Source organism: Capricornis sumatraensis, chromosome 9, assembly GCF_032405125.1.
Source record: "Capricornis sumatraensis isolate serow.1 chromosome 9, serow.2, whole genome shotgun sequence".
NCBI classification, from domain to species: Eukaryota; Metazoa; Chordata; class Mammalia; order Artiodactyla; family Bovidae; genus Capricornis; species Capricornis sumatraensis.
Genome location: NC_091077.1, coordinates 107284364 through 107307988, shown reverse-complemented (window position 1 = coordinate 107307988; position 23625 = coordinate 107284364). Strand labels below are relative to the sequence as shown.

At 46.4% G+C, this 23625-nt stretch overlaps 1 protein-coding gene across 1 annotated transcript in view; it reads right to left on the bottom strand.

Annotated features, from left to right (window-relative positions):
• Positions 1-218: 218 nt before the first annotated feature.
• Positions 219-23625, bottom strand: part of FER (FER tyrosine kinase) — a 459090-nt gene continuing 435683 nt past the window's right edge. The window contains exons 18-20 of the mRNA XM_068979562.1: positions 10826-10980; positions 2954-3076; positions 219-1626 (exon numbers count right to left, since the gene is read on the bottom strand). Coding sequence (XP_068835663.1) covers positions 1484-1626; positions 2954-3076; positions 10826-10980 — 421 coding nt within the window. The 3' untranslated portion in view covers positions 219-1483. The remainder of the gene's footprint in view (positions 1627-2953; positions 3077-10825; positions 10981-23625) is intronic.

Genomic DNA, 23625 nt, shown 5'->3' with positions numbered 1-23625 from the left:
TCACACACATAGCCCCTTTTCTCTTCACCATTATTCCGTGCGCAGTGATATTCCCAGGAGGAAGCGGGTGGATGGGGCAGGAGGCATTTCCATCCCATAAACGCCTGCACTGAACGGCAGACCAAAGGATCACTGCTGTGCGTCTGGACACAGGCTGGAGCACGCACTAAAAGCTCCCAGGCCACATTTACCCCTGAGCGTGACCGTCTCTTACACACACGTGTTTCCTGAGGCAACTATATAGAGAACATGGGGTAAGTTCCCTGGATGCGGCTAAGAGTCAGCCGAAGAGAATCCTAGTTTAAACCCGGCAGCGTTTTCCCCGTGACGCATCTCCAATGCTGCACTCAGAGCTGTCCGCTAACGGTAAGAGTTCCCAGGTAGCGCTGTGAGAGTAAGTGAACAGGGAGCGGACAAAGCAGCCGCCTCTACAGCTTCCTCCTCGATAATGCTCCTCTGACTGCGGAGCCGTCCACTCCATTCCCAGCTGCCTGACTTCCTGGTATTATCTGTGTGTGTGTGTGGTGGGGGGAGCGTGCACACATGCCCGCAGGTGCACACACAGGAATGTGTTTATGAACTAGGACCATTCAGTTCGGACAGCCCTGGAAAGTGGCGCGGATGAAAGGAACTGAATTCCGAGATGTCTCCTCTCAAATGAAGGCGCTTCAAAGCACACTGTGACTTTTGCGGACTTGTGCATTGGAGCTTCCCTAAACAATTTCTGGTCACCGAGAGGGCTGTATCTAACAGCTTCTGAAAACATTTCTCAGAACCTTGTTCATGAATTCAGATCATAACGTGTGTGTGTCTGTGTGTGTGGAGGCGTGACTCTGCCACAGGTCACAGCCGTCCAAAACGGCCTCTAAAAGCCGTGGCCTCAACTGCCAGCTCTGTGAGGGGACTCCAGCCACCATCTCCGACAAAGAGGAGGAAAACCACAGCCTTACTGGGAGGACAGAAATGGGAGGGTTCTTATGCTTACTTCTGGTGAGAAAGGAGAAAAATCCCCTGGGAGGTCTGAACAGTTCTCAGTGTGAAGTGATATTTACCAACACGCTCCCGCCCTGGTGGCGCAGAAAGCTGATTTTGGTCGGGACATGCCTCGCAGACACGGCGTGCCGGGCGGCGCACAGACAGACAGAGCGGGGTCCATGGCCGGGGCGGCAGCGGGGAGCGGGGCCTGAAGGAGAGCGGCCCTGCGGAGCGCCAGAGCTCCCGGTGCGGGCAAGACAGGCGGGCTCCCCGCACGCGAGAGCCCGTGCCTGTCTGCTCCCGTGGGGCTGAGCTATGCACGCCCGTGTAAGGACTGCTGCTTCAATGCCTTTTTTTTTTTTTTCTTAAACAGCACATATTTTAAAAAACAGTTAATAAAAAAGTAACCTTAGAAGACGGTTGCACACAACAGGGTATACAATCATGGTTAACAAGGAGAATAGTATTACTCTGCGGGAGAAGAGGCCGCGTCCACGCTGCTCCGTCACTACGTGATCTTCTTCTTGATGACCGCGAGCTCTTTCTGAAGTTCACTGAACTTGGGGCGGTTTTCGGGTTTATAATCCCAGCACTTCATCATGATTTTAAATATGTCCTCTGGGCAGTGCTGAGGGGCTGACATCCGGTATCCTGAAGACACAAGAGAGGGACAAAGAATTTAGGATGGGGATAACCAGACATCACTGTTCACACAGGGCATCGCGCAGTTTGCAGTACCCTATGTTGTCGGTTAACAGAAACAAAACTGCCATTCTAGGGCAGGCTGTTTTTTTTTTTTTTTTTTCTGTAAGTAATGCAGGTTTTAATATTACAGAGCAACATCATTACTTCTAGTGCCACGAACCCATTTTGTGTTTGTGACAAATGAACAAAGCCTGATGTGAGAAACAGCGCATACAAGTGCATGTTTTAGCTGCTCTAAGTATTAGCTTTTAGATGCTGTGGGCAGTTTTTTTCTTTTTTTTAAATCACCTCTTCAGCTCAGGTTTCTGAAGGTGAAGAGAGGATGAGGATTTAGAAACATTACCTCAAAAGTGAAATAAGCATGAATACAAGTCATATTGCTTTACAGCTGAGAAGAATCTTTAATTCATAGTCACCAGGCAGTGTCCCAGCAGGGTGCTGGGTGGGATGCGTGTGCCTGTCCGCATGTCCTCAGGGTTAGGAAGGACGCTGTCAAGCCACCCTCCTGCCCCCAACCCTACAACCATGCCCCCGTGGGGGGGCCTGAAGCTAGGGCGCTGGCATTTGTTGAAAGCCGTGGACACACAGGTCCACGCGAGGGTGTCAGCATCGCATGCTCAGGCCTGCCTTTGAGCTGAGAATACCACCGGGTTTCTTCAGAACTGTTACAAGACTGTCAACTTCTTCCTGGAGTCTAACTACCTTTCAATTAGTAGGGACATTAACGGTATTTATTTGGCACAGAATAAAAAACAGGTACTGTTCCTGAGCCTCTTAACTGTTTCCCTGGAAGAGAGTGAACGGCACAGCCTTGCAGATGTTGTGCTAGGCAGAGGCAGTGGAAGAAGAGCCTAGAGCCTTCTGTTTCCAAGGTGCTGGGATGTTTCCAAGGCTTTGTTGTTGGTTTTTGTTGTGTGCAGATGTACCAACACCTTTTTGATTGGGCTTTGCTGACAGCTCGTGATAAAGAATCCACCTGCCAAGCAGGAGACCTGGCTTCGATCCTTGGGTTGCAAAGATCCCCTGGAGAAGGAAACAGCAACCCAACCAGTATTCTTGCCTTTGAAATCCCATGGACAGAGGAGCCTGGTGGGCCACAGTCCATGGGGTCACAGAGTCAGACATGTCTGAGTGACTAAACACACACACACACACACTTGTGCCTATCATGTACCCAAACAGCATCGCCTTCCTCTGTCCAGGAAAAGCAGACGCAGCCTCAGCCTGCCCCGGTGTCGGCCGTGAACACTGCTACCCTGTGTCTTGAACTCACCTCTTTCCACCTGTTCCCGGGCCTGCTGGTTTGTCATTCCAGGGTAGGGGCAGACCCCCAGGCTGAAGGTCTCCCAGAGCAGGATGCCGAAGCTCCACACGTCACTCTCAGAACTGTATCTCCCTGGAGGGCGGACAAACCACAGCCAGTGCACTGGGTAAGCAGGTGACCATTTCTGATTGTGTGTGTCTGTGTCAGTCACATGTTTAAACTTACCAGGGACTCAACAATTAGTGATCTTATTCTCTTGCCTCGTTTTGCTTTCCAGGAGGAGTAATACACCAATTAAATGAACAGTCTTCAGGTTGTTAGTTTAACCAAACCGCCTTCCAAATCACATTTCCCCCAACAAGAACACATACTCACTCACTGTGCAAGCTTACTCTTTCTGTGGCCTCTAAATGAGCTGGATGGTTTATATAAAAAAGATATAAATTTGTATACATCAATGCCTAGGAGATTAATTAAGCTGGGAGTTATGTAATTTTGTTTTCTGCCTGCATTCAATTTCTTTCTACTGAAATTACAAAGTTAGAGAAGCAAGGAGAGTTTCTTAACTTTAGTTTTTTTACTCTTCACTGTTTACAGATATTCTTACATGCCTAAAGGTCTCATTTTCTCCACTGACAGTTTCATTTATTGAAAACTCATTTTTCTGTGTTTTGAATAGAGTAGAAATTAACAGCTCGCTGATAAAAACAACTTCTTTAAATTACATGGTGCCTTGTTTTGTCAAAATATCTTGGTGCACCTGTTCTACTGAATTACATAAGCTAAGCTCTTGGTTTTGTTTTTTCTGTGGTAATCTTCTAGACAAACACAGAGATAAAAGCCAAACAAAGATACCTTCTGGAATGAATGTGACATCAAGGAGCGGAAGCAAAAAGGCTATGAATTTCCAACATTTTCCAACATATTTCTGCTTTATAAATGCCTGATTTACAAATACCCTGATTTATAAATGCCTAGCCTCTAAAAATGTCTTGTTAATTTGAGTAGGACGGCCTTTTTCTCTTTCTTGCAAACAGTACAAGGAAACAGCACAATAGTGCTATGCTAACTGCTCTGACGTCAGAGACTGGAGTGTTCTGGGGGATCATCGTCTCCAGCTGTGTGAATTAGTTTCCTTCTTACTAGACAGTAATTATGGACATTCACTATGTGAGTCGATTAGTTGCCTTGTCTGTACATCAACTTTTTTCATGCCTGACATCCAATGATTTAAAGCTTTTCATGAAAATCATTCAATGGCCACTAGTTTAGACTAATTAACTCTTCAAAGACGTGTACAGCCCAGAGAACCCAATGCCTTTTTGTTAGACGATATCTGGGAAGAGGTCAAGAAGGGCCACTTGTGCTGTAAACCAAGATCACACTCTGGAAGTGAAAGCTTATAACCTAACTCTGTGACCTGACTTTTGAATCTGGTTTTAACTGGATTATTTTAAGGAATTAATTAGTATTTCTTATTGAGGTATAACTGACATATAACATTATATGAGTTTCAGTTGTACAGCATGATGACTCACTATTTGTATCTACTGCAAAATAATCACAGTAAGTCTAGTTAACACTATCAGCCACTGTCACAAAAAATTTTTTCTTGTGATGAGAACTTTAAGGATCTACTCTTTTAGCAACATTCAGATATACGATATAGTATTAATTACAGCAGCCATGCTTTAAGTTACATCTCCATGTAGAACAACAAATAAGACTTTCATAAAGTATGTTTTCTCTTGTCAAAAAATGCTAGGATTTAGAGCCAATCTTCAGTAATTTTATTCTGGGAGAACTGAAACGTTTCTCAGGTTTGCTGAGACATGTGCGCGTTGCGGAGTCCAGCTCCAGCAGCCAGGGGACCAGCCTGAAGGGATGAGCGGTGTCGGCGGGAAATGATGCAGCCTCTGACTCGAGGCGCGGGGCTACACGTTTATTTCAAGCATCAGGTCTTCTTTTATCCTTTGACAAAAGCATCAGGTCAGAGGTTTGACATTTTCAGTTCCCCCTCACACAGATTATTGTCTCATTGTTGCCCTTCAAGCAGAGCTCCTGCTTCAGCGGTCCTCTCAGAGTCGTGTTTCCTTGTGAGTACACTGCATGCTATGTCTGGGCTGCCTACCACACTCCTCAGTTTACTTCTTATCTTTCTAATCCTGCTTGCCCCTAGTATCCTAAGCTCACTATCTCCTAAAAAGGCTTCTAGTATTCTTAATTATTCCTAAGCCCTAAGAGTTGGTGATGGACAGGGGGGCCTGGCGTGCTGCGATTCATGGGGTCGCAGAGTCAGACACGACTGAGCGACTGAACTGAGCTGAAGCTCAGCAAACTTCCTTTGCCATAAACAATTTCCCTCAAAAACAGGTCTCAGATAACAATCCTTCCCGTGGCCTCAAGCTGCGGCCTACATGCTCATCCTGGAACATTCTTTGCAAAAATCCTTGAACAAATGTCAATGGTTATTTTATAGATTATTTTCTGGGCACAACTGCAGAAGGCTTTGTGCTTTCTCACGCTTCTCTCAAGAACAATAAGCACCTTAATATTCTTTCCAGCCAACTCAACCAAAGAAAGGAAAGAACAAGTTAGAATCACAAGAGCTAACTCCTTCATTCCGGGTCCATGCCTGCACAATGAGGAGAGGGCTGGTGCCGTGCCTCCATTATGTCAGTAATGCCTAATGCCGCTCGTGACAAGCACACACTCAGTAACTCCCTCACTGGTTTGGGTAATAAATACTCCTGACTTCCTTCTCATCCTGTTAGAAATCTCTCCCTCAGCTAAACTGTTCTGCATTAAAAAATTTTTATCAATATTTTTATTGAGGTATAGTTGACTTACAGTATTAATTTCTGCTGTACAGCAAGATGATTCAGTTACACACATACATACATTTTAAAAAAATATTCTTTTCCCTTATGGTTGATCCTAGGACACTGAATATTCTCTGTATATAAACATATAAAGTGGGGCCCTGTTTCTCCATTCTGTACATGAAAGCTCATACCTGCTAACCCCAGCCCCTCCTGCTTGGCCACTGCCGGCTGGTTCTGTGTGTCTGTGACTCTGTTTAACAGTCAGGTTCATTTGTGCCATGCTTTAGATTCTGCATGTACGTGGTGTCTATGGTGCCTTGCTGGGAGCCAGCACGAGAGATCCCACCCATGACAAAGTCATGCAGGACTCGAGGGACTCCCTGGGCTGATCCCACCCATGACAAGGTCATGTGGAGAAACCTGACGAGCAAGGCGGATCAGGACTCGAGGGACCCTCTGGACCTGCTCGAGCATCTACCCCCAAATCAGAATCTGTCTGTCTTACTATTTTATGCCTTTCACCAACTCTTCTGACATTAACAGGGGGCTATCCGTGACCACCTTTTTCTGGAAAAAATCAACTTAGGGCTCTAGCTAATAAATATCCTGGACAAGATAAGAGTGTTTCAATTCAAACCCCCTGTTAGCATTCTAGCTTACTTGGCAGGTTTATCCAGACTCTTGCAACACTGTTGAGCCAGTGCTTGCTGCCAAGTTCTCACATCCCTTATCCACTGTGTTCCTGGGAGTGCATATAGTCAGGATGTAGAAAAAACAAGCAGTAGCCTTAGCATTAGCAACATTAGACTTTGAGTTAATAAGTTCTTTCTTTGCTGTAACCTGCTGAATCTTTGCTCCATAAAAATGTAATCTGTACTTTAAGGGTGACGCAGGCTAGGAATTTAAGAAGAAACACTTTAAGGGAAAATTATTGTTCTGGCTGACCAACCTTTATCAAAAAGGGGTCATAAAATATCAATAGGCCTCCGGGCTAGAAGATAATGTACAAAAAAATAAGACTCTTGCGGGAAAGAACCTGGTAGTGATAAAAGTTAACACTGATGGATGTTGAGCTGACTCTGCATTTTTCACCTTGCTGCATGTACAACTCAGGGTATAAAAGCTCTCTCTGAAAATAAAGTGATGGGCCTCGCTCACCAAAGAAGCTTGGTCTCCCGGTGTCTTTCTTTCTTTCTCTTTCTTACTCTTCTTTCAGGCTAGTTCCTATCTGGACCACAGAGGTCTGCCGTGTCTACTTATTTGCCTGGGCTTCTAAGACCTGAACGTGAAGGTGCCCCATGTCTTTACTCCCTCAGGAGACCAGGAGGGTGCCTGCGGCCTACAAAGACAGTGCAAGTCTCTTGTCTCAAGACGTTATTGATTTTCTGTGTAAAGCAAGGAACATCAGCCTCTTTTCTCCTCTATTTTCTCCACTACAGTATTCGCTCTCATTCTTTCCTTATCTTTAAATCTCAGTCACCGACGCCATCACCCTGAAGATAACCTGGATCCAACCAGGGCTGGACCCCGGCAGTGCCTTTCTCTTTCTTACTTCACTTGGTATGACAGTCTCCAGTTGCACCCATGTCATGGAAACAGCGTCATTCCATTCTCTTTCAGCCCACTGTGTGCATGGACCGCATCTTCTGTGTCCACCCGCCTGCGATGGGCTCAGGCTGCTTCCCTGTCCTGCTGCTGTGAACGCAGGGGCGCGTTTCTTTCTGAGTTAGGGTGTTGCCTGGGTGTGTGCCCAGGAGTCAGCTGTGATCCGTGTCCACCGCCTGTGATGGGCTCAGGCTGCTTCCCTGTCCTGGCTGCTGTGAACGCAGGGGCGTGTGAGTCTTTCTGAGTTAGAGTGTTGCCTGGGTGTGTGCCCAGGAGTCGGCTGTCATCCATGTCCACCGCCTGCGATGGGCTCAGGCTGCTTCCCTGTCCCGGCTGCTGTGAACGCAGGGGCGCGTTTCTTTCTGAGTTAGAGTGTTGCCTGGGTGTGTGCCCAGGAGCCAGCTGTCATCCGTGTCCACCGCCTGCGATGGGCTCAGGCTGCTTCCCTGACCCGGCCACTGTGAATGCAGGGGTGTGTGAGTCTTTCTGAGTTAGGGTGTTGCCTGGGCGTGTGCCCAGGCGCCGGCTGGCTGGACCATGTGGTGATGCTGCGCTTGGTCTTCTGAGGAGCCCCGTCTTGTTTTCTGCAGTGGGTCACCCAGTTACGTTCCCACCAACAGTGGCCTCCCTTGTCTCCACACCTTCTCCCGCACTGACTTGTACACTTAACAATGGCCATTCTGACTGCTGTGAGGTGGCACCCCACTGCAGCTTTGATTTGCATTTCTCTGATAATTAGTGATGCTGAGCATCCTCTCATGTGCCTGTTGGTCATTTGTTTTTCTTCTTTGGAGAAATGTCTATTGGGTTGTTTATTTGTTGTTGAGTTGTATGAACTGCTTGCATACTTTAGAAATGAAGCCTTTGTTAATCGCATCATTTCCAAATATTCCTTGCCCTTCTGTGGGTTGTGTTCTTGTGTTGTTTTTAGGTTCCTTTGCTGTGCAAAAGCTTGTAAGTTTGATTAGGTCCCCTTTGCTTATTTCCTTTTTATTTCTATTGCCTTGGGAGACTGGCCTTAGAAAACACTGGTATGCTTTATGTCAGAGACTGTTTTTTCTATGAGCTTTTCTAGGAGTTGTATGGTGTCTTAAAGACTCAGGTTTATGTCTTTCAGCCACTTTCAGGTTGTGATGAGAAGGTGTGTTGATCAGCGCTTTGTGAAGTTAACATGAAAGCCTGCTGAAAGCAGCCCCTCATGGCCCACCAGTGACCTTCATGTGTGCTATGCTTAGTTGCTCGGTCCTGGCTGCCTCTCTGTGACCCTGTGGACTGCAGCCCGCCAGGCTCCTCTGTCCATGGGATTCTCCAGGCAAGAATACTGGAGTGGGTTGCCATGCCCTTCTCCAGGGGATCTTCCCGACCCAGGCATCAAACCCAGGTCTCCAGCATTACACACAGATTCTTTACCATCTGAGCCACCAGGGAAACATGTCTTTATTCTATGACATGCTAAATTTAGGTCTGGCTCTTACAGATATTGGAATTAGAATTTTGAATTAAAGTATTTGGTAAATACTTTAGTCAGCTTGAAATTCAACTAAAATATGCTCTGATTAAAAGGCAGAACTTTACTGGCATAACTGCTCAGCAGTAAGAGAGATTTTAAAGGCCATGTAATATAGAGAATCTGGCAAACAGGATGAAGAACACATTCTAGAGAGTGGATTTTACTGAGAAGTATTTAAGGCTCCCTAGTCCAGCACTGGCTCCCTTATAGGGCTGCTGTAAGAATCAACAACAAGATGCTTAGCAATGTTTCATTATCTAAGAAAATGTCTCCATTTAAAAAAAGATTACAGTCCTTTCTTTCATCTTGTGATCGCTCTCCTTAGGAATATGACCACCGCAGAGAAGAACCGCTGTGGGAAACAGCAGGGCTGCCATGTTCTGTGGATTTTGAGGAGCGGTGGGATTCCTCAAAGCTTACCAGCACTTCTCTTGCCAGCACACGGGAAGACAGACTAAGGGTGAGGCTTAGTATCCCTGAAGTATTAAGTTAAAAAACTACATTGCTGGAAACTAGAACAGCTTAGTCAACGTCTTACAATGACAACTACCTGCACATATCTATTCCATAGCATTGCTGACATGCAAAATGCAAAGCAGGTTGTGGTGTCTGGATCCATCCCAAGTTGTTTCCAAAACAATTATATTCCAAAGCTTGATCTGGAAAACATTCGGTGGTTCCTCAAACACTTAAGCACAGAATTACCATATTCCCTAGTGTGTACTCAGAATTAATTGAAAATAGGTACGCAAATAAATCCTAGTATACAGATGTTTAAAGCAGCACTATTCACAACTGCCAAAAGGTAAACACCGCTCAAATACACATCAATGGATGAACAGATAAATAAATTGTGGTAGATACATATAATAGAATATTACTGAGCTATAAAAAGGAGAAAAATAATGAGACATGCTATATAACATGGTTGAACCTTGAAAACCTTATTTTGCTAGGTGAAAGAAGTCACATACCAATGGTCACATGTTCTATGATTCCATTTATATGAAGTAGGCAGAACAGGTTATATACATAGCAACCAAGAGCAGGTCTGAGGTTGCCAGCGTTTGGGGGAGTAACTTCTTAATACGGGTGTAAGGCGTTATTCCGGAGTGAGGAAGATGTTTTAGAACTAGACAGAGGCAGTGCTTGTACAGCTCCGTGAAGGCACTAAATGCCCCTGAACTGCTCGCTTTACAGCAGTCAGGTTTACATCACATGAATTTCGCCTCAAAGCTTTTTTTAAATTACCTGTCTTTAATTTAGACTTTTGTAAATACTTTATATTAATTTTTCATGATGAAGTACTTTTCACTTCAAATTAACAAAGAATAATTTTATGATATGTTTTAAATTTGATTTTTATTTTATGTTGGAGGGTAGGTGATTCAAAATGTCCTCGCAAAGTGATTCAGATATGTATACACACAGATTCCATCTCTCTCTTCCCAAAAGATTTATACAAGTTCCAGAGACTGAGATGCTAAGAAACCATGTCAGTTTTTCAGAGTGAGAAACTACAGGCTTAGTATTTTAGGAACCTAACATCAGATGAGGTTATTGGACCAAATATAAGGCATTCAAAGGAAATGGTCCAGAGCCACACAACACTTTGACTCTGGGTCTAATCTGACTATTAAAATAGAAATAATCTTTTTCTTGGATCACAATAGAAACTTTCAGATGCACACTCACACTTAACAGTGCTTGTAACTCTACCCATCTTTTAAATCTAGCAATCTTACACACAGAAATCTGATCAATAAAATTGCTGAATTAAGTCTGTCCTCAAGGGTGCAAAGTCTGAACTCACACACACCCCGTGTGCTGCCCCTCAGCTGATTCTCGCTTGTGCTCTGCTCTGCCCCGGGCCCCTGCCCGTGACTGTTTCATGCTGACGGAGTCCACTTTGACCACCAGAAAGGAAGGGTCTCTTCTTACCATAATTAAGCGCTTCTGGTGCCGTCCACTTAATGGGGATCTGCTTCAGGCCAGAAGATGAATACACACCACCATCCTCTTGACGAGACATTCCAAAGTCACTGATTTTCAGCACGTTATTCTCACCTACCAGGCAGTTTCTTGCAGCAAGATCCCTAGGTCACAATAAGACACAGAAAACGTCGTTCACATTGGTGACTTCCACACTTCACATGTGCACATCTGCAGTGTGCTCGCAATGAGGTTAAGAATACATATGAGTTTCCAGTCTTTCTCTCTGTCACAGGTAAACATCACCACGAGAACACGTGTGCATGTGGTGGGCCACATGCTAATCTAGGCGCCACAGGCATCATTTCCACTGAAACAGAAAGCGCTGATTCTAGTGTTGAGAGAGAAGCCACAGGAGCGACTAGGCAGACTCGGTATCACGCCTCTCTGACTGGCTGTCCCAGAGCCGCACTAACAGAACTTTCTGGGACAAGGGCGCATGCGGCCCCGCGGGCCCGTGTGTGCTGGCTGGCAGGCAGCACGGACCACGTGACTACTCAACACATGCAGTGTGACGGGTGCGATGGGGAAACTGAGCATTTACATTTTCTTACTTTCAGTTAAATAGCTGCGTGTGCCTTTGGCAGTGCACCCGTGGAATTCCCAAAGGCTGGAGAATGGCTGAGGTGCCAAAGAGGCTGATGTCTTTCTTTTCCTCTTTTCCCATTTTGTATCTGGGATACACAAAACCCTCCCTGGTGATCTGCCCTGCCTGTCTCACCTTGTTCTGCGTGTGTACTAAATTGACTAAGTTCCTTCATTTGTGTCTGACTCCTTGTGACCCCATGGACTTTAGCCCGCCAGGCTCCTCTGTCCATGGAATTTCCCAGGCAAGAATACTGGAGTGGGTTGCCATGCCCTCGTCCAGGGGATCTTCCTGACCCAGGGATCGAACCTGAGTCTCTTTCGTTTCCTGCTTTGGCAGGGGGTTCTTCACCACCAGCACCACCTGGGAAGCCTCTGTCGTGCTCTGGTGTCTCCATAATTGCTTATTCCAGCCACACTCCACTTTGTTTTGTCCCCAAACACAGGACAAACCCCCTCTGCATGACAAGCCTATTTCCACGGCAGGGCTTTGCACTCCGCTACTCCCCTTGCCTGGAGTACTCGCCGTCTAGACTTTTGCATCGCTCGCTCCTCTTCATTCATTCTTAGCTCAAGGGAGACTTCTGTGAGACTTGCCAACCTCCCCTGCAGCTAGCTCCAGCCGTAATCCAAATACTGGCCAATGAGATATAAGCAGAAGAACTGTTTAGTTTCTTTAAAAGAAAAGGGAAGTACCCATTACATTTCTCTGTCAGAGAACTCTATCCTGACCTCCCTTAACTAATAGAAGGATGGTGGTTAACAAAAGAGACCAAGTCTGCACTCTAGTTCTAGTGGGAAGACAACCAATAATCAGATTCATATATGTAATATAGATGTTTATATATAGACATATAAATAAAGTATATAAGCATGCACACACACAGAATATCAGAGGAAAGGTCAAACAATGTTGAGTGTTAAGAAAAAGAGCTATATAAAGGGAAAAAGATTTTCAAGAGGGAATCCTATTTTAGATAGGCTGTTAGGAAAGGTCTCTTTGATAATGTGATATTTGATCAAAGACCTGAAAGAAGCTAAGGAGCAAGCCATGGGGATATCTAGATGAAGAGCATTCAGGGTAGAAAGAATAGTATTTATAGATACAAAGGCCCTAAAATTGGCCCATACTTGGTATATTCAAAGAACGTCAAGGAAGCCAGCAGAGCTGGAGTGGAATGAGTAAGCGAGAAGATAGATTTAATCAGAGTGAGCCAGGACCAAATGATGCATGGCTTTTTAATACTAAGCCCCTTGGATTTTATCAGCTAGGAGGTAGGCGGGGTTCTGCACACAGGACTGACACAGAGTGACTTAGGTTTTGAAGGATGATATGCTACGTGTGGAGAGTGGACTGGCAGAACCAGAGAGCCCAGTAAGCAGCTTATCTGTGAAGCCTAGAAAAGGAGATGACGGCCTGCACTAAGATGCAAGTGGTGGAGGTGGTCAGAGCTATCAGACTCAGGATCTATTCTGAAAGCACAATCAGGAGGACTTGCTGGTGGATTGGATGTAGACTGGGAGAGAAAAAGAGCCGTGGCTGACCCAAGGCACTGGCCTAAGCAACTGGGAGAATGTGGCTCACAAGGGAACGGGGACCTGGGGGAGAACCCGATTCAGAGCGTGGCAGACACAGCTAGCTGCTCCCTACTGTCCATTTAATCCTCTTTTTTAGCTTCCCCCCGCCGCTCCCCCCACCTTTTTTAGCTGAATATATTGTCATTCAGCTAAAAACTGCTAGTTGTCCCAACTTCCCCTGCAGCGAGATCTGGCCGTGATCTAAGTTCTGGCCAATGAGCTGCAAGCAGAAGAGTTGTCTAGGATTTCTAGTAACTCTCTTTTAGAGGGGAAGGACCATTACATTTATCTCTCCCACCAACGAAAAGAGGAAGCACACTAAAGCTGGAGAAGTAACGAGACAAGGGGCCCAGGTCCCTAATGACAAGTGTGCCTGCCACATACAATCTGGACTGCTGATCTTTGTATGTCTAGATTTTTTCTTTTAAATGTGTGAGAGAAATTCCTATGTCATTTAAGCAATTTTTGTTTCTTACATTTTTCTTTTTTTTTGGATATATGTGTGTTTGTGTTACGTGCAGTCAAAACTAACTCCTACTGCAGGTGGGGAGCCTGGTTTTGGACATACTGAGTCTGAGCTGTTGGGTAGGCAGTTGGGTGTATTAGTCTGGAGGTCAGAAGAGAGGTCGTGGAGCTGTCCACTTTCAGGTGACACTTGAGGTTATGGGATTAGAGAATGCTTTCACCTAGAGAGTGCGTGTAGAGAGGAAGGAGGATTCAAGGACTGCGCTCCAGAGCACTCTGTGATTTAGAGAGGGACTGAAGACAGAAGGCTGAGGAGGAGCAAGTGAGGCGGGGGTGGGGGGGTGGGGGTGGGGGTGGGGGGACCAACAGAGGAGCTGGTGTCCTGGAAGGCAACTGAGGAAGGCTTTTCGAGGAGGAATCAGATAGTAACTGTCAGCTACTACTAAGAGGACAAGCGAGATGGGGATGATGAGCTGGCCACGAGATTCAACAACGTGGGATCTAATGAGACTGACAAGTGTAGTCTCAGGAGTGGTAGGGATGGCGTGACTGGCGCATGTTTGAAGAGGATGAAAGAAAGAAGTGGAGACAGGGAGGTTTAGCCGCTCTGAGTCAGTTTTCTATAAAGGCATATCGAGAAATGAGGAGGTGACTAGAGAGCCTTTCAGGTCACAGGGGTTTCCCCTCTAACTTGTGCAGACAGTAATACTCGTGTATAGAGGGTAAACTAATGCAGGAAGGGGAGGTGGGCATTGCTGGTGTGAAGCCTTTGTGAAGAGGTGGTGTGCTGTTCAGAGCTACTCCCCAGTGCCCAGAACAGCACTGGGCACTAGGAGGCGCTCAGCAGATGTCTGCTGGGCGCACACACACATTGCTTTATTCTAGGAGTGATCCCTGCTGAAGGTAGGCTGTCTGTTCTGTGCTTTCCTTTGTGAGTCTTTCCTCCTGAGGAACAATCAACAACCTGCTTCTCTTTCAGCTGAGATGGTTTTATATATTTATCTTTGGAATGCACTTCTACATATCCAACATGAGCCAAGACTTCTGAAAAATTGTAGTCTAATTTATATACAGTTGGTCTTGTAACATAGGAAGTACCTTGAGCACTGACTTTAGCATTAGCTGACTGGTAATATGGTATTTCCTCAGGGAGTTAAATTAGCCTTGTACATCTTTGTAGGAAACTTGGGCAACAGCACCTAAAGACATTCAGAAAGGAATGTGGCATCTTCTACCTTACTAACTTGGTAAGATTAGCTTTATTTATTAGATCTAGTTTCACAATGGAGAAGCTTAGAAGCCCAAGGTTCAAATTAAATCACTGACTCGCTTCCCAGTTCTGTGGAAGAGTGAGGGACTCTGGTTTGTTGTTAGACAAAGTGAGTGGTAGTAAAATACTGGTTCGTTCTAATCTGTAGGAAGGAACTTTTCTATAAAAGTACATTCTGTGTGCTTAGGAATGCCACGACCTACCTATGGCCTAGATGGCCTGAATGAAAAACAGCTCTGTGACTTATTTGACTGTCCTTGGGAAAAGAATCTCAAAAAAAAAAGAGCAGATATATGTATATGTATAACTGAATCACTTTGCTGTAAACCTGAAACTTATGCAACATTATAAATCAACTATACTACTGTAAATGTTTTTTAAAAACTGGATCTGGAAATGCAAAGTTCTAGAATAATCAAAGCAACTTGAAGAAGCATAAAGCTGAAGGACTCACCTAACCTGATTCTAAATATTACTAGAAAGATATCATCATCAATACAGTTAAGTAGAACAGATATATTACAGATCACTGGAGCAGAATAGCGGGTCCTGAAATGGATCACAGACGTGTGGTCACCTGACCGGACAGAGGTACGATTGACTGCAGCGCGAACCTCCCAGTCCTGGCCAGGGGACTGGGCGACGCCCCCTCAGGGCCAAACGCCATTTCTCTCGGTCGGAATGAGCTGCCATTCAGCGTGGCTGTTTAGGCATGTACAGGGTTTCGGTGTTGGACCTTTCCTCAGAATAAGGCCTGTGCTGCACAACGACATATGCTGTCTTCACTGCAGTGCCGGCGTGGGGTCTGTCCTCTGAAATGAGGATTTCAGTTCTATGAGGGATGAAGCTAAAACTAATTTAGAGATACCTTCAACTCAATGTTGTGGGCTGCACGAAGTTCAAGTGCATGGAAATGGTGTCTTTGGGCATACTCTATGAATTAAAATAAAACCTCAGGCCTTCAGGCAATAAGCATGCACTGCATCCTCACCCTTTGCCTAATAGTCTAAAAAGTATTAAAGGAGATAGGAACCACAGATGCAGTCTCTGGGCTGAGAAGCTGACAATCTAATTTGGGAGATAAGGCAGACACACACCTCTGTCCCTTCTCTCCTCTCCGTTCATTTCTTTATTTAGCTCCCAGCTGCCTCGCCCCAAGTCAGACACGGCAGGAGACTAATGCTCCCTGCCTCTCCCCACCTGAAACTGCAGGAGAGCAAGTCAACGTGAGCCAGTGTGCTACCGACTGCAAATCCTACAGGAATTCAGGGATGGGGAATCTCCTAACAGGCTGGCGTGGTATTCACAGAAGGTAACTGTTATGCTGGGGAAGACTGAAGCGGGAGGAGAAGGGGACGACAGAGGATGAGATGGCTGGATGGCATCACCCACTCAATGGACATGAGTCTGAGTAAACTCCGGGAGTTGGTGATGGACAGGGAGGCCTGGCGTGCTGCAGTCCATGGGGTCACAAAGAGTCGGACATGACTGAGCAACGGAACTGAAATGATGGGAGATAACTTGATCTTACCGGTGCAGAGGAACAGCGCAGTGAATGCTACTGGCTGCCCAAAGGACACAGAGCTGTTCCACTTAAGTCTGCTGCATAACCTTACTTAAAGATTCAAACTTTTAACTGTATACCAAGGGTCTCTTACAAGCTGTACACAGTATGAGACAGGCTAATTAGGATGAAATGGGCACAGAGAACATTTACGGGAAATCCGGTGCCAGCAGGTACTGGAGATGAGCACATTTTCTTTGCTCTCTCTGGAAATTACAACAGTGAGCAGCTTGCTCTGGAGTGATGCTGCCTCTCAGAGCAAATACTGTGATGAACCAGGGACAACCAGAAGGCTGGGCCAGTGTTCTCCTTTGCTGGCTGCTTTATCCCAAATGCCATTCACTGCTTGCAGCTAAGATTAATCCCTCAGTAGGAAAGGAGTTAAGAAATATTTGCCTCTTTTCCCACTAGGTCTGGATAATTGTTACTGTTTAGTCGCTAAGCCGTGTCCAACTCTTCGCGACCCCAGGGACTACAGCCTGCCAGGCTCCTCTGTTCATAGGATTTCCCAGGCAAGAATATTGGAGTAGGTTGCCATTCCCTTCTCCAGAGGATCTTCCTGACCCAGGGACTGAACCCACGTCTCTTGCATCAGCCGGGAGATTCTTTACCACTGAGCCACCAGGGAAGGCCCCGGTCTGGATAAAACTGAGTCACAAATAACTCTCGGCACTTAGGAGGAGAATACCTGAGATCTCCTCATTCTAACACAGGGCGGAAAGCCATAACCCAGGGGCGGGGGATAAAGGAAGCCGACTTAATGTGCCTCATTATGCTCTGCTAAAGAACAGGACTCTCCTATCTTACTACTGCACAGCATATGTGTCAGTGATGGCTGCAAGCACACCTGGGGAGCATGATAGAGGAGAAGCTGAAAGCAGCAACTCTGAAACATTGCATCGGTGATTCCCTAGCTCTTGGACCTTTGGAAATTTACTCATGCTTAGCCTCAGTTTTCTCATCTGTAAAGTAGGAAGTATCTGCCAAAGACTGTTGTGAAAATTAGGTAAACTGTTTAGCACAGCAATTGGAAAACAGCAGTGAGACTTGAATTTTAGTCACAAAAACTGTGTATTGGAGAATTACTGCCTTCTCCTCCCTTCTAACTGGAATAACTGTTAGACCACCTTTCTATTTATATAAACACAGAAGCCATTCAATTTAGTTCTCCTAACAGCAACAATTTATGTGGCATTTGCTAAATGTCAGGGACTATGTTAAGCTCCTTTCATAAAAGCCACTTAATTCTTCTGGTTACGGTACCGATGACCTCTGTCTTTATACAGGAGATGAACCTGAAGGCTGGAGGGTGAAGTGGCCTAGGGCTGCAGGGTCAGTGGGGGGCTACTGAGGTCTGGCCTCAGAGCCTGCCATGCTGGCCCCCTGCCATCATGCCCCTCAACACGCCTCGCACTTCTCTTCCAGAACGCAATCCCATTACACACCCCGTGATCTGCAGCCAGTGGCTACAGCTTCCGAATTTTAAACAACCCAGGAGTTAAAAGTTGATTACCTTTAAGAAAGGAAGTGACACTCCACTCTCCCCTGTGAAAAGGGAGGGGACCTGAAAAACCTGTTTTCAGAAGAAGCCGAAAGTCAGCAAATGGTTTGAAGTGACAGACGCATGTCCACTGGGAGGGGGAGGCGGGGCAGCATGGAGCGGGGACCACGACACGGTCGCCACTACTGAGCCGACAGTGATGGGACCAGAGATGAGGCAAAAGAGAAGTGACCAGCCACACCCTTCTGCAGATCCCACGGTGCGTCTTTCCACCTCGGAATCACCTTCTCTTCCTTTGAATAAAATCCATGTGAAGGTGAAGACCTCTCTCCATGCCTCATTTTCAGGCGCACCTGTGACTTCACTCCCCACCTCGTTCCTCAAGCTCCCTTCCCCTCACAGCTTCCTGCACCACACTTCCCACCTCTGCCTCGGTGAGCTCTGTGCCCCCATCACTAATGGGGCCCTTAGTTCTAAAAGAAGAGGACCCCAAAGGAAGGCCCAGCTGCAGAACTGTGGACATTAGGCCCATTATTAAACTGTGTTTTTTCTGTTCCTTTGAGAAACCGCTGAGTGCCACGCATTCTGGGGGGCAGGAAGGAAGGCGCTGCTCCCGTGTGTGCAGACAGGTGAGAGGGAGAGGGTGTGATGTGTATCTCTGCTGAGGCCTGCCCCAGTGCTCGGCGGGCTGGTACAGTGAGAGCCACGGGCTCCTGAAATCCCTGGCCTGCTGCCCGTGGGGACACTTAGAGGCCTCGGGATCTGAGGCGCTTCATTTGCTTAAAGCCTCTGCAAAAATGCAAACATGCTACCTGTGGGGAGGGAGGTACATGAGACTTTTAAATCACATTTTGGTATAAATTACTCCAGTAGATAATCAAACTGATGTCACACAGAATCTGTGTAGACAGAGGAGCCTGGCAGGTGCGGTCCACAGGGGCGCAGAGTCAGACAGGCCTGAGCGCGCGGCGGCACAGCACACAGAAACTCACGATGACGGTGCAGGCCTGCTCCGACAGTGGGGAGAGAGCAGGCAGAGGCTGAGCACCCAGAGCAGGCCACGGAGAGCCGGCCTGGCCTGAGTGTGGTGGGCTCCCGGGGGCGGGCAGGCCTGGCGCTGTTGAGTATGAGTGTGCGGGGAACATCAGCCTGCTGCTGCTGAGCCGCTCAGTCGTGTCCGACACTGTGCGACCCCGTGGACTGCAGCCTGCCAGGCTCCTCTGTCCACAGGATTCTCCAGCAGGAGCACTGGAGTGGGTGGCCAGGCCTCCTCCAGGGGACCTTCCCCACCCGGGGATGGAGCCCGCGTCCCTTACGTCTCCTACACTGGCAGGCGGGTTCTTTACATGTGCCCCCTGGGAGTGCAGGCGCAACTTCTAAAAAGCTGTCCAGGGATTGCCCTAGGGAGTTTCTTCTAAACCAGGTGACCTTCTCTCAACAGCACAGCAGGGTCAGCCCTGGAGGCTGAGTTGCCTCCACCCGAGTTTGCGTGTGCTGGAGAAACGCGGCCCTGGGCTGTCCATGGAGAGACAGAGGCTCTGCTGACTCCCCTAATGAGGCTGCTGTGGGCGAGCTGGGCCCTGAAACTGCTCCCTGAGAGCTGGCTGCAGGAGAGCTGCTCATGGAGGCCCCGGAAGCCACCTGCCGTCACCAAAATGGACGTGGGGGGAGCACATACCTGCACTTACTCTGGCTCTTTCATCCCCTTTCCATTAGCAACTTCCCTGTAAGAGAATCCTAGCTGGATACGTGCAAGTATGGACTAGGCATATTCTTTCCTTTAGCTTATAGACAATTCCTAGATAGTTAGAAAGGGAACTCATACCACAAATAGGGATATTGAAAAAACCCAGAACCACAAACACGCAGTGATAACACCTGCTTTAGTCCTCAATGTACCTGAAAAACCCAAGGGGAACTTCCTTTGTCTTTAAGTACTGTGACTAATCTGGATGGTTTATCGTTATGAACCTCTGTCTGTATAGTCAGAAATGTTGCTGCTGCTAAGTTGCTTCACTCGTGTCCGACTCTGCGCGACCCCATAGATGGCAGCTCACCAGGCTCTCCCATCCCTGGGACTCTCCAGGCAAGAACACTGGAGCGGGTTGCCATTTCCTTCTTCAGTGCGTAAAAGTAAAAGTGAAGTCACTCAGTTGTGCCCGACTCTCAGCGACCCCATGGACTGCAGCCCATCAGGGTCCTCCGTCCAAGGGATTTTCCAGGCAAGAGTACTGGAGTGGGGTGCCATTGCCTTCTCCAATAGTCAGAACTAAGCATCTCTTATTCATAACTTTCTACTATCACTTGAGGGCCACATGATGATGTTAGATATCAAATTGGTGGAGACTACTACAAATTATAAATAAATACTGATCTAAAAGTGAACCTATTAATAAAGAAACAGTCTGGTCAAGAAGAACTGGGGCATGGTGGGCAGTGGGGAAGACAAATGAAAAAACATTGATGGAAAGTAAATACCAAAAATCTCTTTAGTTCACAGAAACATACCAAATCCCAGTGGGGAACTCAACAACAAAACAGAGCTGTCCTAAGCATGCACAGTTAAGGCCAAGAGATACCTGCCCTCCACACTTGGTCTCAGTACTAATGGCAAGAGCCTCTGCTCATAAGACTTCTGGAAGGGTGATTTGAAAAACATCCGCCCTCTCCTGTTCTGACAGCAGGAGAAAGAAGCCACTTGCTTGAGTGACTAATGATAAAACCTACGCTACACTTGGAGGCAGCTAATTCCTCTGAGCAACAGATAGAAAGTGACAGAATCACTCCTTACTGAACAGTCATCAAGATAATAGCAACCATTTGTTGAATGTTTTGTATTTGTCAGGTACTGTTTTAAATCTTTTTCAAACAATTCATTTCCTGTCAATACTCAGCTTTGTGAGTACTGATCTGAATATGAAATACATTTCAGATTTTTCCAGGAGCAATAACGAGAACACCTCCTCTGCTGGGGGTTCTGGACCAGGAGTTGGAGACCTGGGTTATCGCCAGGGTTTTCCTTGACAAGCCATATAAACGAATACCCCATGCATCATTTTCCTGGGTCTCGGGAATGAGAGCACCAGTTCTTGACTTTCTTGAGTCTAAGTCTTCCACATAATATGCAACCATTTTATGACTTGTTTGTACCACATTTACCCTGATGTGAGAGTTGTATTTTTACAATGGCTGACAAAGAAGATACAATATAATGAAAAAGCTCCTAAGGATTCAAAATTGTTTTGAAACAAATTTGTATTCCACTAATCACAACAGTAAAATAGAATTGCATATGGACATATACAGATACATCACTCTGCTCAAACGAAGCTTGAGGCGCCCTTGGGCACTTGCAGTGGCTTGGAGGAGCCGGTGGTCCGTGGTCCAGCACATGGTAGCCAGTGTATGGCCCTTTCCACTGTAACGCTCTGTAAGCTATGGTTAAAGGCACTGTCCCCCTGTAACTGGCTGGATGAATTCGCCACACAGGGATGCTCGACGGTCCTGGTGAAGGGTTTCCTACCTTTCTGTCACAAGCGTGAACACCAACATTGATGGATGAGGGCTAGTTATAAGTTACAAGCTTGAATCAAGAAAACACACTTCCTGACCTGGTAAGAATAAGAGTGACTACTTATTTAGCACCTCGTATATGACAGGCATGATATAAGGAGCTTAACCTATTATCCCTAACTGCTATTTAAATGTAGGTAGTTCAGTTCAGTTGCTCAGTTGTGTCCGACTCTTTGCGATCCCATGAACTGCAGCATGCCAGGCCTACTGTCCATCACCAACTCCAAGAATCCACCCAAACCCATGTCCATTGAGTTGGTGATGCCATCCAACCATCTCACCCTCTGTCGTCCCCTTCTCCTCCTGCCCTCAATCTTTCCCAGCATCAGGGTCTTTTCCAATGAGTCAGCTCTCCACATCAGGTGGCCAAAGTACTTTAGTTTCAGCTTCAGCATCAGTCCCTCCAATGAACACCCAGGGCTGATCTCCTTTAGGATGGGCTGGTGGGATCTCCTCGCAGGTATCTCTGTCTTAAATGTAGGCATCACCAGACTTCCTGGTGGCTCAGGTGGTAAAGAATCCCCCTGCAATGTGGGAGACCTGAGTTCGATCCCTGAGTTGGGAAGATCCTCTGGAGATGGGCATGGCAGCCCACTCCAGTATTCTTGCCTGGAGAAGCCCATGGACAGAGGAGCCTCGTGGGCTGCAGTCCACGGGGTCACACAGAGTCGGACACGACCGACACTACTGTACCAATAAAGAAACCGAGGCGCAGAGATTAACTAACTTGCTTAAGGAGATAGTGGACACGTAGCTGAGTGTGGAATCTGTCTTGCTCTGGAGCTCGCATGCTTCCAGTATTCTACAATGCCGAGTATCCTTTTGGTTCCTTTGAACGACTGTTTTTATCTTGACAAAACTTAAGCTCGGCAGCCCCTGAGTAGACAGACTTCTGCCATCTTGTTCCTGAGACTTGATGAAATAGAGCTCGGCTCAGTGCTTAAGCTCCAGGATACCGACTACACTGAGGACTAAAATACCCGTTACCTTTGCTATTCTATTTTCCTTTCCTGCATAAAGGCACATGACAATTATAAAGGCACAGAACGATTCCCCCCAAACCATTTGTTATTGTTTACGTTTCACTGTGTGACACACGGCCTCACACTGGCAGCTAAATTCAGACACTAAAGGCACGTAAAGAAGGAGAGCCACTGTGTATAATCTGTGACGCACAAGGCGCGTCAAGGCCATTTGAATTTTTACGGTCTGCAAAACGTCCGGATACTAATGAACTCACACACAACAATCACGGTGGAATGCACCTCGATGCAGATAGCGAACCATCCGCAGACAGTCAACTCTTTGCAGGACTATGTTCTCTGTGCGGGGAAGGCCACAGGCTTTGCACTTGGCCGAGACAGCCCATAAGGACTGCGTCCCCCCAGCACCCTGTCCCCACTTCTTCCACCCGGACTCAGCTGTCGGTCAGACTGCACAGCTGCTGTGGTCTGGTGATGCGTGGGAGCCTCTCAGGCCGCACTCTTAGTCGAGCAGGAGGACGGCCATACCTGGCGTAGGAACACGGAGTCCCCTAACCACAGCCCGAGCCCGTGTGCAGAGGGGAAAGATCCCATCCTGTTCGCTGTGGCACCAGGCCCTTTAACGAACACTTTTCAGTATTTATAGGAATTCAAGAGAAGTAATGACTTCCTTTCATGTGTCTCAACAATTCTTTCCTTGCCTCCCATTTACATTCCTTTCAAATGCCATTTTCATTATTCCCATTTCAGTTTCTAATGTTGTTTTCTAGGTTTATGAAGTGATATCCCAGGTGGCTTTTATTATAAACTTTCCTTCAGTCCTATGATTGCTTTCAGTATATGAAATCCAAATAAGGAGAGCCAGACTTATGAATAAGATCTACTTTATAATAATTCATTTTTTATCTTGAAACAAAGATCTGAAATTCAATTTCTTTTCTGTCTCTCTGTATTTTCTTTTCATAGTCAGGAGAGCTTGCTTATCTTAGCTCATTTTTAATTCTGTATTATGTTTGATAAGACTTCATTTTTATGGTATTATATTAAGACTTGTTTCATATATGTAACTGTTTTTCTCATATACTTCTACAAGGTAAAAGGTTTTTAAAATATTCACCAAATGTCCTCCTATGATTAGTTATTATTCGTTCCGTGATTCTTTGCAGTAATCCACACAAAATCTGCATTTTGCATTCATGAAGGATTTCTTATCTAAGCAAATATTACCTC